This window comes from Ictidomys tridecemlineatus, chromosome 2, assembly GCF_052094955.1.
Source record: "Ictidomys tridecemlineatus isolate mIctTri1 chromosome 2, mIctTri1.hap1, whole genome shotgun sequence".
Classification (NCBI taxonomy): Eukaryota; Metazoa; Chordata; class Mammalia; order Rodentia; family Sciuridae; genus Ictidomys; species Ictidomys tridecemlineatus.
Genome location: NC_135478.1, coordinates 177612555 through 177626193, shown reverse-complemented (window position 1 = coordinate 177626193; position 13639 = coordinate 177612555). Strand labels below are relative to the sequence as shown.

The 13639-nt window shown below is 32.5% G+C and overlaps 1 protein-coding gene across 1 annotated transcript in view; it reads left to right on the top strand.

The window, feature by feature from the left end:
• The window catches only part of Cog5 (component of oligomeric golgi complex 5), a 300246-nt gene that overhangs the window by 130054 nt on the left and 156553 nt on the right, over positions 1 to 13639 (top strand). The window contains exon 7 of the mRNA XM_005319450.5: positions 6849 to 6979. Coding sequence (XP_005319507.2) covers positions 6849 to 6979 — 131 coding nt within the window. The remainder of the gene's footprint in view (positions 1 to 6848; positions 6980 to 13639) is intronic.

The window sequence follows — 13639 nt, the reverse complement described above, 5'->3', positions numbered from 1 at the left end:
TAGTTCAAGGTTTGCTATCTAAAATGGTATTCCCACAACCTCTTCTACTTTCCATTTACTATTCCCCAGAGGCAATCATTATTAACATTTTTAAGATGACTCTTTTATTATTTTCTTTCATGTGTGTATATAACCTGCTTGTATTCTGCCTTTTAATTTTTAACTGTTTTGACTTGTCATTATAGAGCATGAAGATAAACTTATCCTCCTTTATTTCTTCCAACTTCTAGTACATCCCAACTTCACATATACACTCTAATCTCTTTTTCTCTAAATAACTTAGTGCTAACATTGTTGTGAAACATAAATGCATGTTTACATCATTCATCAAACTATAATTATACTTCTTTTATTTATTTTTTAAACAAGGAAGGAGGCTAGTATAGGAAGAGAGAATGAGGATTTTGGAATCACTTAAGATTTTATATTGCAAAATAGAACAAGATGGTCAACAGGAGGCAATAACTTCATCAGTGGTAAAGAAGATGATATTTGAATAGTAGTCATGTGTAGTACTGATTAGAATAATGAAGGCTTGGTAAATGACTGGCATGTATTTTAGTGGGAAATAATTTTTATGTCACCCAAGTATTGGTTTAGCTTGAAGGCTAAAGAGACAAATAAGTTGAAAATCAAGGAAATAATACAAGTACCAATTATTGAGACCAAGTAACTCCTTAGAAAAGGGGAATGAAGAGAAGGGAGAGGGTACAGGAATAGAAAAGACAGTGGAATGAATCTCATATAACTTTCCTGTGTACATATATGAATACACCACAGTGAATCTCCACATCATGTACAACACAAGAATGAGTTCTTAATTAGAATAAGATATACTCCATGTTTGTATAAATATGTCAAAATATACTCTACTATCATGGATAACTGATTTAAAAAAAAAAAAGAAGATTTAGTCCTGTGAGACCAGGACATTGATAATGGGGGAAGACAAGAGTTCACTTTGTGATATCTTAAATTTCAAAGAATTGAGTATATTTGACAAAAAATATTTTTATGCCCATTGTTCTCGGCGGACACAACATCTTTGTTGGTATGTGGTGCTGAGGATCGAACCCGGGCCACACGCATGGCAGGCGAGCGCGCTACCGCTTGAGCCACATCCCCAGCCCTGTTTTTATGCCCATTGTTATCTAGCCTTTTCATATCTGTGTCTAGTCCTTTAGTTGAGTTTCTTTTTGTCTAATGGATTAATTTTTCTGCAGTTTAAATAACGATGATTAATGACACTTCTTTTCCAGTAAAACCACCAGCTTTATTATTTTCTCACTTCTAAGTAGAAATTGATAAATACATAAAATCCAAATAGATCAATTTAATTTGCTTATATTTTAAAAATGTTTTTGTTGGTTTATTATTATACATATATAATACTAGAATGTATCATGACATATTTATGCATGTAAAAAACATAATTTGATGATTTTCAATCCCGAGTATTCACTGCTCCCCTCCATTTCACTTTCCCTCTGACTCTCTGATCCCATCCCATTCCTATATTCTACTGGTCTTGATTTTTTTTTTTTTTTTAATACATGAAGAGATTTAACAGGTACTGACATTGAGTAGCTTGAAAGTTAATTCTGGCCATGTACTCCACATTTATTAAGGTTTAATTGTCATAATAAAGCACATTTAAAAATTGGCGTTTTATGTTTTTAGATGTTCACTTATTGAGATTAAATTCAGAATATTTATTTAATATTACCAGTGTTCTAAACTGGCTAAATTTAATTCTCTGATAATGATTTTTATATTTTATACTTTCAACGAGCAAATTTGAAGATATAGGAAGAATATCTGTCCTTGGAATGTAAAATTCTCTTTCAAAATTGTCTGAAAAATAAAATTTAAACTGAAAAAAAAAATCAGGGGTTTTCAAGATGGAAGAATAGAGGAGGTTGCTTTCCTGGCTGCTCTGTGGAGTAAAACCAAAAAAAGCAGCCAGGCAGCTTCTTAGCAAGGTGGCTGAACAACAACAACAAAAAAAACCCAGAGGGATTTCACTGGAATTTAAAACTGGACGTTCAAAGCAGATCAGGTACTCAGAAGGTTGGATATTATAAAATAAGGAAGAAATCCCCAGCAGCACAGCCACTGCCATAGCCAGAACAGAAGCACAACCCAGAATGATCCATCTATGAACATAGTGAAAGGATAAGGGAATTAAAGGAATCTGCTTTTTGGAGAAGCCTAAGGCATGTCTGGGTAAGGAGCATTTAGAGATCATGGACATTGCCTGGCAAACCTGGAAGAAGACCTGTTTCAGGATATGCATGCATGGGAAAGAAGCCACCATTTATCCAGGCTGCCTGCAGAAGTCAAAGGAAAAAACCATTTTGCAGGTGCTGCACAGCTGAGGGGGCTGATTACTGGTAAACCCGAGTTTGACCTGAAATTTAGGTGCAATGAATACACACTGCATAACATAGAGTGTGTTTAATTGACCGGGAGAAAATCAATGTAAAGAGGTTTACACAGTGGCCATCTGGTCACAGAAAGCCACCCCGATCTCCCCTACCTCTTTCAGTCCAGTGAGGTTTACACAGGGGCCATCTGGTCATGGAAAGCCACCTGGCTCTCCCCTACTCTCTTCAGTCCAGTGCTTGCAGAGCATGATGGAAGAGACACATCTGGCCGGGAACTTGGAAGGGCAGTTGCAGGAAAGATTGTTTCGAGAATGAATCAAAGACCAGGAAATGTAGGGTCCAATGGTGACTTGGAAGACTAAGAATTGGGTCCCTCACCAATGATTGGAACCCAGAGGAGATCCTTGGGGTACAGTCTTCTGGCATGGACTAGCAAGTACTGTGCGCTAGAGGTGTACTGATGTAAAATCTCCAGACCAGTTGATATTCAGCAAGAGCCCTGAGCCCACCTAAGCCTAAACTCTGCCCCCAGGAAATCCATCTATGGGATTAACCCTCTCTCTCTAGCAATTTAGAGGCTGGAGAATCAAACTCCAAAGGACCACACCTAAAACTGCTAAGAAGAGAAACTGAGAATCTTTTGAACCCCAACAGAAAGAATTCTTTAAGTTTATTCATCAAGATTTTAAAAAATTCTTTTTTTGTTGTTTAATTGTGACCTTAATGGTTCATGGCATTAATACATATTCATATTTCCCCCCCTCATTTTTAACATTTTTGAAGCCAGTTATTTTTCATGGATTAGTTTTTTTGTGAACTAGGATACATCAGTTTTGTTTTGTATTCTTTATTTTTAATTTTTAAAAATTTATTTTATATATATATTTTTCTCCTACCTGTTTCTAGACCACTTGGAAGACAGAATATCAGACAATGAAGACAAAATATATAATCTTGAAAATAGAGTTGACCATGGAGAGAAGATGTTAAGATACCATAAACAGAACTTCTAGGAACTGTGGGATAGCATGAAAAGACCAAATTTAAGATTTTTTGGGATATATGAAGGCACAGAGATAGAAACCAAAGGAATGAACAATCTTTTCAATTAAATAGTATCAGAAAATTCCCCAAATAAAGAATGAAATGGAATAAATACAGCAAGCTTACAGGTCCCTAAATGTACAAAATTTATAACAGACCCACACCAAGGCACATTATAATGAAAATATCTGACATAATGATTAAGGATAGAGTTTTAAAGATTGTGAGAGAAAAAAAAATCAGATTATGTATAGGGGAAAACCAGTTTGAATCTCAGCTGATTTCTCAACCCAGACCCTCAAAGATAGGAGATCCTGGAATAACATATATCAAGCTCTCAAAGAAAATGCATGCCAACCAAGAATCCTATATCTAGCAAAATTTTAAGCTTCAGATTTGAAAATGCGATAAAAACCTTCCATGATAAACAAAAGTTAAAAAAATTTGCAACTAGAAAGCCTACACTACAGAACATTTTCAACAAAATGTTCCACAAAGATGAGAAGAAAAAAAAAAAAGTGAAAACCAGCAAAGGGAGAAACTTCATGAAAGGGATAGTCAAATCAAAGGAGAAACTAATTCAAATTAAAAACTAGAAATAAATCAAAATGACCAGGAATACAAATCATATCTCAGTAATGACCTTGAATATTAATGACCTAAACACAGCAATCAAAAGACACAGACTGGCAGATTGGATTAAAAAACAAGACCCAACATATGCTGTCTCTAAGAGACTCACTTCATAGGCAAGGACATCCACAGCCCAAAGGTGAAAGGATGGGAAAGGGCATTTCACTCACATGGATTGCATAAACAAGCAAGGGTTTCTATTTTTATATCAGTTAAAGTTGACTTCAAGCCAAAGTTAATCAGAAGGGACAAAGAAGGCCATTTCATACTGCTTAAGGGAATTATATGTCAATAAGACATAACAGTGGTAAATACTTATGTCCCAAATAATGGGACATCCTTGTACATCAAACAAACGCTTCTCAATTTTAAGAATCAAATAGAGCACAACACAACAATAGTGGGTAACTTTAACATGCCTCAGTCACCACTGGAGAGATCTAAACAAAAACCAAATAAAGAAGCTATAGAAGTAAAACATACGAATGATAATTTATAGACTTAACAGACATATGTAGAATGTTTCACCCATCAATGAGTGAATACACTTTTCTCTCAGCTGCACACAGATTCTTCTCTAATATAGACCATGTTATGTAAGTTATCACATATATTGGCAAACAATTATAATATTACCTTAATATATTTTTAACATCTGTAGGGTTATTTTGATAGTTTCCTTTCTATTGATATTCATTTTTGTGTACTTGCTTGTTTTCTTTTTCTTTTTTGTGGTGCTGGGGATTAGAACTCAACACCTTATGCATGCAAAGCAAGCACTCTATCAGCTGAGCTATATACCCAGCCCCTTCCTTTTTTCTTGATTTTTTTTAATTTTTTATCAAATTTTAGCTGAATTATTTCTCCTCTGTTTCATATATTTCTACTCCTACTCTTATTTTTTCCTTCCTGCAACATAATTTGAAAGTAATTTGATTGTTATTCGATCTTCTTTCTGATACAAGTCCTTTAAGTTATAAATGTTCATCTGAGTACTCTTTCAACCCAGAAGTCCTGATATTTTAAGCTTTTATTATCACTTAGTTCAAAGCCCTTTTTATTTACTTTTTTTGTGTGCTTTTTTCCTTGACCTGTGAGATATTTCTAAGTGTGCTATTTAATTTTGAAATAGTTGACATGTGGGGGTATGGTTCTATCTATCTTAATGTGGTTGATTTCTAATGTAATAAATCATGCAGGAAACACAGTCTGCATGAGTTCAAATTTAAAAAGTAATGGAAATGCTTTTTCTATTGACTGTATTGGTTATATATATGTCAAAACTGATTAAATTGCATACTTTAAATATGTTCATTTTATTGAACTCCAATTTTACCTCAATAAAAGTATGAAAAAAATTAGTGGAAAAAATCAGACTTTCTTTTTATATTCTATGTATTACTGTTCAAAATTTATGTAATAAATTGATATATAATATAGCTTGTCTTATTTTGATTCTGATAATAGTCTGAAGAGTATGAAGGGAATGAATTATAAATTGTTGCCATTTTGTAGGTGAGAAAAACCTGAAGCTCATAGAGACTTTGACAAGATCACTTGTCTATGATCACATCAAAGTTGAAATGGTTTGCTGGCATTTTCAGTGAACATTTCACTGAATAAATCTTTTATCCTTTTTGATATACACATTTAAAAAAATGCTTGTGGTTGTAATATAATTAAAAATAACTATAGTATTTAACTGTAGTTTAACACAGTATTGCTACTGTTGTATTCTTTTGTCCTTGTGTGTAAAACTAAACCTATGTAGTATTCAAATATCAAATATATTTGAGTTCTGATATGTGTTTAGTTAACATTGTATTGCCTATTCTAATGTCATTTAACCTATGTACCATGTTGTGACCAACTTAATTTAAACCATGATAATATGTAATTGCTAGACATATATTTTAATAAGCCCAAAGATAAACAGTAATTCTAATTAAGAATATGTAGGAAAATACATTTGATATTCTAATAACTGGCAAAATTAAGTCTTCCATCTAAGTAAATTTTACTTTTTAGAAATAATTTGTCCTGTTAAAATAGAAAGCATGAGTTATAGAACTGTGTCTAAACTCAAATTAAACTTTGATCTTTGTTACTTGCACTTTAATTACCTTTAATATGTTTAAGAGTAAGAAAAAAAAAGGAAGAAAGAAAAATTTCCCCAATTCTAAGCATGCAGACGCTGTTAAGGTCTTAGAATGTTTTTACAGTTCTTACCATGTGAATTTGTCCTGTAGAAATAGTTAATTCACCAATATAGTTTTTTTCATTCATTAATATGAAAATTCTAAAATTAAACAATTAGGTTTGCTTGATGATGTAAACTGGCAAAATGCTAAGTTTTACATAATTTATGAATCTTGTTACATAATTCATTAATCTTATTCTCCAAATGTTGAACATTTATTTCAGATGTTTTAATCTTGGAGAATAACTTTTATATCTGCATTGCAACTTGAGAAATTTCTGGAAGTACCAAGATACTTATTTATATTAAAACAAATTTGAAACTTTTTAATGTAATCTAATGACTTTGCTTGAACTTGAAGTAATCATAATTTAAGTTTTCATTTTACCAACTGTTTCTTATTTGGGACATTTGCCTTCAAAGTGAAATGTGTTTATTAAGTAAAAAAAAACTTGGGAAACTCTTACTTTTTAAAATATGGATTTTTGAATAGTTAATTTATAATATTTTTGAAAGATTTATTCATGATGTTGATGCCTTGATATTTGATATTGAAATATTTTAAATGTGTTTTTTTCCAATAGATTATCTTTCTCAAGGAATAGATCTTTCTGGAATAGAAGTAATAGAAAATGATCTACTTTTTATTGCAAGAGCTCGACTTGAAGTGGAAAATCAAGCTAAGCGCCTACTAGAGCAGGGTGTAGAGACTCAGGTAATAAAAATGTTATTTTTTATGTGAAATATGTCATAATATTGACAGATTTTGACTTTGCATCCAAAAGAGTAATAAATGTCTTTATTACTGAGGAACTATGCCTACAATTAAACTGGATAGTAGGACACATATAAATACAGATAAATTTTAATATGTTTTGATATATTTAATTAGGCCTACGTTTTCTATGTATATAATATGAAATCATTTTATATGATGTACATTTTATGTATGATACATAATAGTTATATCAGTAAAATGTGTCTGCTTTGTTCAAAGTATCCTTTCAACCACAGTATAGTTGGTATTATTGTTATTTCCATCTTACAGATGATGAAACACAGCTTAAATAATTTGTTGAAGATATATAGCTAGTAAATTAAATGGTTTGGATCCAAATTTTAATTTCTAGCCCCCACACCTTATACCATTGCTGTTTCATAATTTTTAAAAAAGGATTTGAAATTTTTCCTAAGGTATCTTATTCTTATGCTTAATTTTCTTGATTAAACTTATAAAATCGAATATTGTGTACATTTTGAAAAATGAACAACTCAAAAATGTAGCTATAGAATGAAATACTACAGTGTGAACATATGTGTGAAATCAAAACTCACATCGTGACATAGAACATTCCTGCTGTCTTAGGGTCTGTGTTTCTCACAATTATTACTTTCTCCCTTTTTCCCAATGGTAAGGGTTATCATAACTTCTAACAGTAGAGATCAATTTTGTCTCTCTATGAGGACAAAATATGTATATTATTTTGAAAAATAATATTTTTGTTTCTACATTACATGTGAGAGATACCTTTTTAGATCCTTAAAAGGTAAGGATTTAAAACACAACTTTGTTAATCTGATTGTCTGCCCTGAATGAAACATGAATAGCTGCTGGGTTTGATTCTGTAATCTTTTATTCTATATAAATTATACCTTCCTTGGGTTTTAGACTGGGGATATACTTCCTTTGTCTAATGTCCTATTCTTTATGTGGTTGATTGTATCTACTGACACCTTTATCTCTCCCATATATTCATTCAGGATTTAGGTGGAACTGTTTTCTCTTTATCTTAAAATCCCATAATTCCATGTTGTTAGTGATTGTGAATATTTTTATACATTGGCTATACAGCTTTTTGATGTTTACTTGCTCAAACATGAAATCTGGAACCCTTCCTTTCTCTTCTACTTTTGCATTTTTTTCCCATTAATAATCTTGGTCTGTCATCTTTTGCACATATCCATTGTCTCAGTCTTTGGCCATGGCTCCTTATTTTTTTTCTGCCTTTTCCCTGTTCCTATTATAAAACATAATTCTTTTATTCATTGAGAACACCAGTCTTTTCATGTATTTAGAACATCAGTTGTCTTCACTGCTTGGTTTTCTACTCTGTCAATCATGTCTGTCCTCTTCTCTGTCTCTACAATTTTTCTATATTAAGTTGATCTGAGATTTGTATTTTTTTTATTGATTGTTCAAAACATTACAGAGCTCATGATATATCATCTTTCATACATTTGACTCAATTGGGTTTTGAACTCCCATTTCTACCCCAAATACAGATTGCAGAATCACATCTGTTACATACTCACATTTTTACATAATGGCATATTAGTGACTGTTGTATTCTGCTACCTTTCCTATCCCCTACTATCCCCCCTCCCCTTGAGATTTGTATTTTATCTGTTCCTCTGACTTCATCTGTTCTAAAACTTTAGCATTCATCAAAGTTGCTGGGAGACCTTTTAAAAACAGAGAGCTGAGCCTAATGCCCGAAGTTTCTGATTCAGTAGGTCTTGAAAGAACTGTTGCTCTTGATGATACTGTCAAATTCTTTTACCCCTGCCTTTATACTAAGCTTTCATGTCACAGTGCCATTTGTGGGTCATTGAACATCTAGCCTTATTTCTTACTCCATGCTAGCCTTTTCAGTGCTAAGTAAAAATCAAATAACTATAAGATTGATGTAATTAAATTTTTGGTTTTTAAATATATCTAGGATCTCATTATTTTTTAGTGTATACAGTTCCCTTTCATTTCACAAATGACTGTTTACAATCTTTATTTTCTGTGAATCTTTAATTCAATCCCTTTTTTTCTATTGTAATAACAGAATCTTGTCTCATTCCTCATTAAGAATATCAAGACCAATGAAACTGAGGTTTTTTTCAACTTCTGTCAACATCAGTCTTAAATGTCCATCTCTATTAAATATTTTACCTTCCTGTTAAAGGCTAATTTCCCATCACCCTGGCTGCCTTGCTTTTGTACTTTGCTCTTTTCATTTACTGAATCTTCAGCCTTCTCTGTTCTAGCAGCATACAAAGATACTCAAGTTTTTCCTGCATGAAAGGAAAAAGGAATCTTCAGTTTTAAATATTCTTTATGGCTACAAACAAATTGTAGATATTTCCTTGTTTCTTTACTTCACAACCAAACTATTTGGAAGAATAGACTATTCTTACTACTGCCTCCTTTTCTTGATTTTTTCATGTAGTCCCTAGATTATTCTGGCTTCTAATATACACTCTTCAGTAAATCTTCATTTATGTCTCCAAATTTCCCCAAAGTCTTTCACCGTTTTGCTCCTCTCATTTTTTTTTTTTTTTTTTTTACTTTGGTGATCATTTCAACTTCTTGATAACCCCTTTCTTTCAGTTTCTCTAACCCCAAATTTCCCCTGGTTTCTTTTTCTTTTTGTTTTTTTTTCTCTGAACCTTGGTTGCGATTTTTTCCTCATTCTTAACAACTTCAGCCACTTCATTGATGTTTGTCTTTCCTTTATCTGTTTGACTTCTTTTTACTTCACATGTTTTTTTCATTGGTGGTCTGATATATTTCTGTTTGCTGATAACTTTCAAATTTCAATCTGAATCCTAGAGCCTTTTTTTCTAATTCTTGATCTGTATATGTATGCATTAGGATTGTTAGTGTATTGTTGGTGTTTGCTTGAAAATAGAATCTACTTCTAGCTAATTTTAACAAACAGGGATTTATTATAGGGAAGGCTCAAGAAAAAGGCTGTAAGTTGAGCTTACTCTTTTCATTGGCTGTTACAGAGTAGCCTTATTTTTACCTGGGAAACTTGGGAATCAGGAACTATGTAGTATGCAAAATTAGGCAACTTGGTATGGTATTGATCCTTGTATGTTAGGAAACTGCCTGCTGTTTTGGTTATTGTTCAGTGCAGTTGATAGCTTTAGAAGCATATGGCCTCTGACATGATCCGGATCAAGAAAGTCAGTGCCAGTGTTTTACTTATCAACATTCATGAAGCTAGGACCCAGGCATTAGAGCCTTTTAGAGACAACAGAGAAAAATGTTTACACATGTATGATCAAACTTGCCAAGAAAAACAGTAAATGTCGAAAAATTCAGTCTCTGCCTTTTAAATTTCACACAGGTGCTACAGTTTACAAAACCTAAGTCATATCTGAAACCTTTTACACAATGGGGTCTCTCACTGCTTCCACAGAAAAAGCATACTTAAAAGTAAGCCAGAGTGTATGTTAAGTAAGTTCATTTATGGAATCATTCACATTATTCCAAGTGGATATTACAATGACCTTGTAACTCAAAAAATTAAAAAAGAAATGTCATATGTATCTCCTGTAAACTGTTTTTTTTAATGATTTTTTTAGAGAGAGTGAGAGAGGAGAGAGAGAGAGAAAGAGAGAGAATTTTTAATATTTATTTTTTAGTTCTCGGCAGACACAACATCTTTGTTGGTATGTGGTGCTGAGGATCGAACCCGGGCCGCACGCATGCCAGGCAAGCTCTCTACCGCTTGAGCCACATCCCCAGCCCTAAACTGTTTGTTAACTGTTAGAGAACTGCACCTTTCACCTGGGAAACTTGGGAATGAGCTATTCAAAAGATCAGGACATTTTCTGCAAAAAGCCAGACAGCAATTAGTTTAGACTTTGTGGGCTATTCTGTTTTAGTCATACTACTAAATTCTGTTGTGGTCAGAAAGCAGCCACAGGCAATATGTAAATGAATATTCCAGTAAAATTTTATTTGTAAAAATAGCATGTGGGTCAGACCCTAGGGAAACATATTTATTTATTTTTAAAGGATAACTTTTTTAAAAAAACCTTTATTTTATTTATTTATATTTATGTGGTGCTGAGGATCAAACCCAGGGCCTCACACGTGCAAGGCAAGCACTCCACCACTGAGCCACAGCGCAGCCCAAACCCATTTATTTTTATTTTCACATTTTATGCTTTTAGCTTTCTCTCCTAGATTACTATAGTTGTTAGTGGCCCTAATTTTAATTTGATATTCATACTGCTTTCAAAATGATCTTAATGAAAGGGATATTTAATCATATCCATGCATGACATAGACTCTTTCAACAGCTTGGTTCATTATAATAAAACTTATACTCCTTATGCTGCTTGCAACCTTGCCACATCCCCAGAGGACACTTAGGTGTGATTGCCTTTGGTTCTCTGATCAGTACCAGGGTTGTTTAGTCTGTGTGTTTGCATTCAATGCTAACTATTTCTTGAACATATTTAATGGTCTAATTCTCCTGTTTATTTGTTTTGTATTGATTGTTCAATACTCAACTTTTTGGTAATTTCTTCACAAAGCCCTTCCTTCTGGGTTTGTTTAGAACCCGTATTTAGGGTTGTAATAACATCCTTAAGACGAAATTGCTTAATTAAGGTTATATAATTATTTGGGTATTTTATTTATTATAGATATAATACATATATTTCTGATGAACTCTTTGGATTGAGTTTCATTAAGAACTAGAACTATATATTTTTTCTCCTTCCTCTTATTGCTCAGTAAAATACTTATTAAATCAGTAATTGCATTAAATAATTGAGTAAAACACCATATTACAATCTTGGTGTTTCTTTTGAAGGATAATTTCACAGTCCTTATCTTCTCAAAGAAATTATTAAGAAATTCCAAATCAAATGTAAATAAGAATGGGTATTTCTATAGAACATTGATAGCAGTGCAGCTTATATATTTGCAAAAGAGGTGGCAATTAACATTTCAGAAAATATTATTATAAAATATAATATTTTATATGAATAGTCTAATAGGCATATTATCACCTCATGAATGAGTTAAAATTTTATTGCATATCTATTTTCATTCTTCTAACTTTTGAAGTGTTTATCCCCCTTCTACACATACATAAGTTAACCAAATATATCTGTGGTTCCATGTCTGCAGATTCAGTCAACTGCTGATCAAAGGTAATTTTTTAAAAATTCCAACAAATTCCAAAAAGCAAAACTTGAATTTGTTACATGCTGACCATAACACTGTATCAATGCAAATAAAGTGATGTGTAGGCCTCACTTACTGTGGCCTCCCACCACTTTATACATCTTTAGCCTTCCAAACACAATTGTATGAGTATCCTTTGCCTCATGTCTTATTCTTATGTACTCTGTAGTTAAGCCTATAGTTGAATGTGTGCAGACTTTTTTTTTGTCATTGTTTCCTAAATTGTACAGTATGACAATTATGTGCCTAATATTTACATTTTATAAGTAATCTTAACATGATAACTGGAAGGATGTGTGTAAGCTATATGCAAATGCTATACCATTTTATATAAGGAACTTGAGCATCCATTGATTTTGGCATGTTTGAGTGGGAGGTATACTGGAGCCAAATCTCTCTGAATACCAAGGGATGACAATATGTCTGTATAGAACTTTAATTTACACAGTTCTTAATATTTCACTATATTTTAGAATAATGGGACTCAAACCAAATAGTTGTTTTTACAAACTGCCAAAGTTTGTAAAAACAAATACTATTTTCAGTAAGTAGAAGTGATTTTAACATGTCATAAAGGAATGATGATTTTAAAATGATTTTCCTCATATAGTTAAAGTAAGAAGGCATTTTCTAGGGTACTAAGTATGGTTAGATATTGTTTTGTACATATTTTAGCAGTTGTTAAATTTGATTTTGTTTCAATTTTTAAATTCATAAAAATTCAAAGGAAATTTTATTTGTGAAATTAATATTCCTCAAATATTGATTGATTATATGTTCAGACTATGTAAATTTATCAAAAGATGATTGAAGTAGATGATCTTCTTTTATAGCCAAACTCTTCTTCTTAACCAATGAGATTAAGTTAGAAAGATAAAAAGAAAAAAACATGTAAAAGTAATTTGTGTCTGTATGGGTAGATATGGAATGATATGCATAATCTTAGAAATACATAAGTTAGAGAGCTTTAATTTTGCTCTAGGTTTCAGGATGGTTCAGAGAAAGGTAGATACTGTCCAGTGGATAGGAATATTATCTTTTTGAAAGGCAGTATATGTCATATTATCATAGTTTGTTGACCTTAGTCATTACTATCCAAATCACTTGTCTGAGTTAGATGTAGAAAGTAACCTTTTGAGTATAATTTGGTTTATGTCTCAGTCTCTTTGGACTGCTATAACAAAATGCTCTCAAGTGGGTTGCCACAGTCTGGCTGGGCACAATCAGGAGCCACTTGTCAAAAGAAACTAACTTTACTTTTAAAACCACACACGCCAAACAAAACAGCTCCTCAGGAAAAACCCTCAGAGCCCAACTGCCACCACCGGCTTCCCACAAGCCTCTCCCAAAACCACAAGCCTCTTCCACTCCCACAATCCTCTTGCTCTTGAGGCC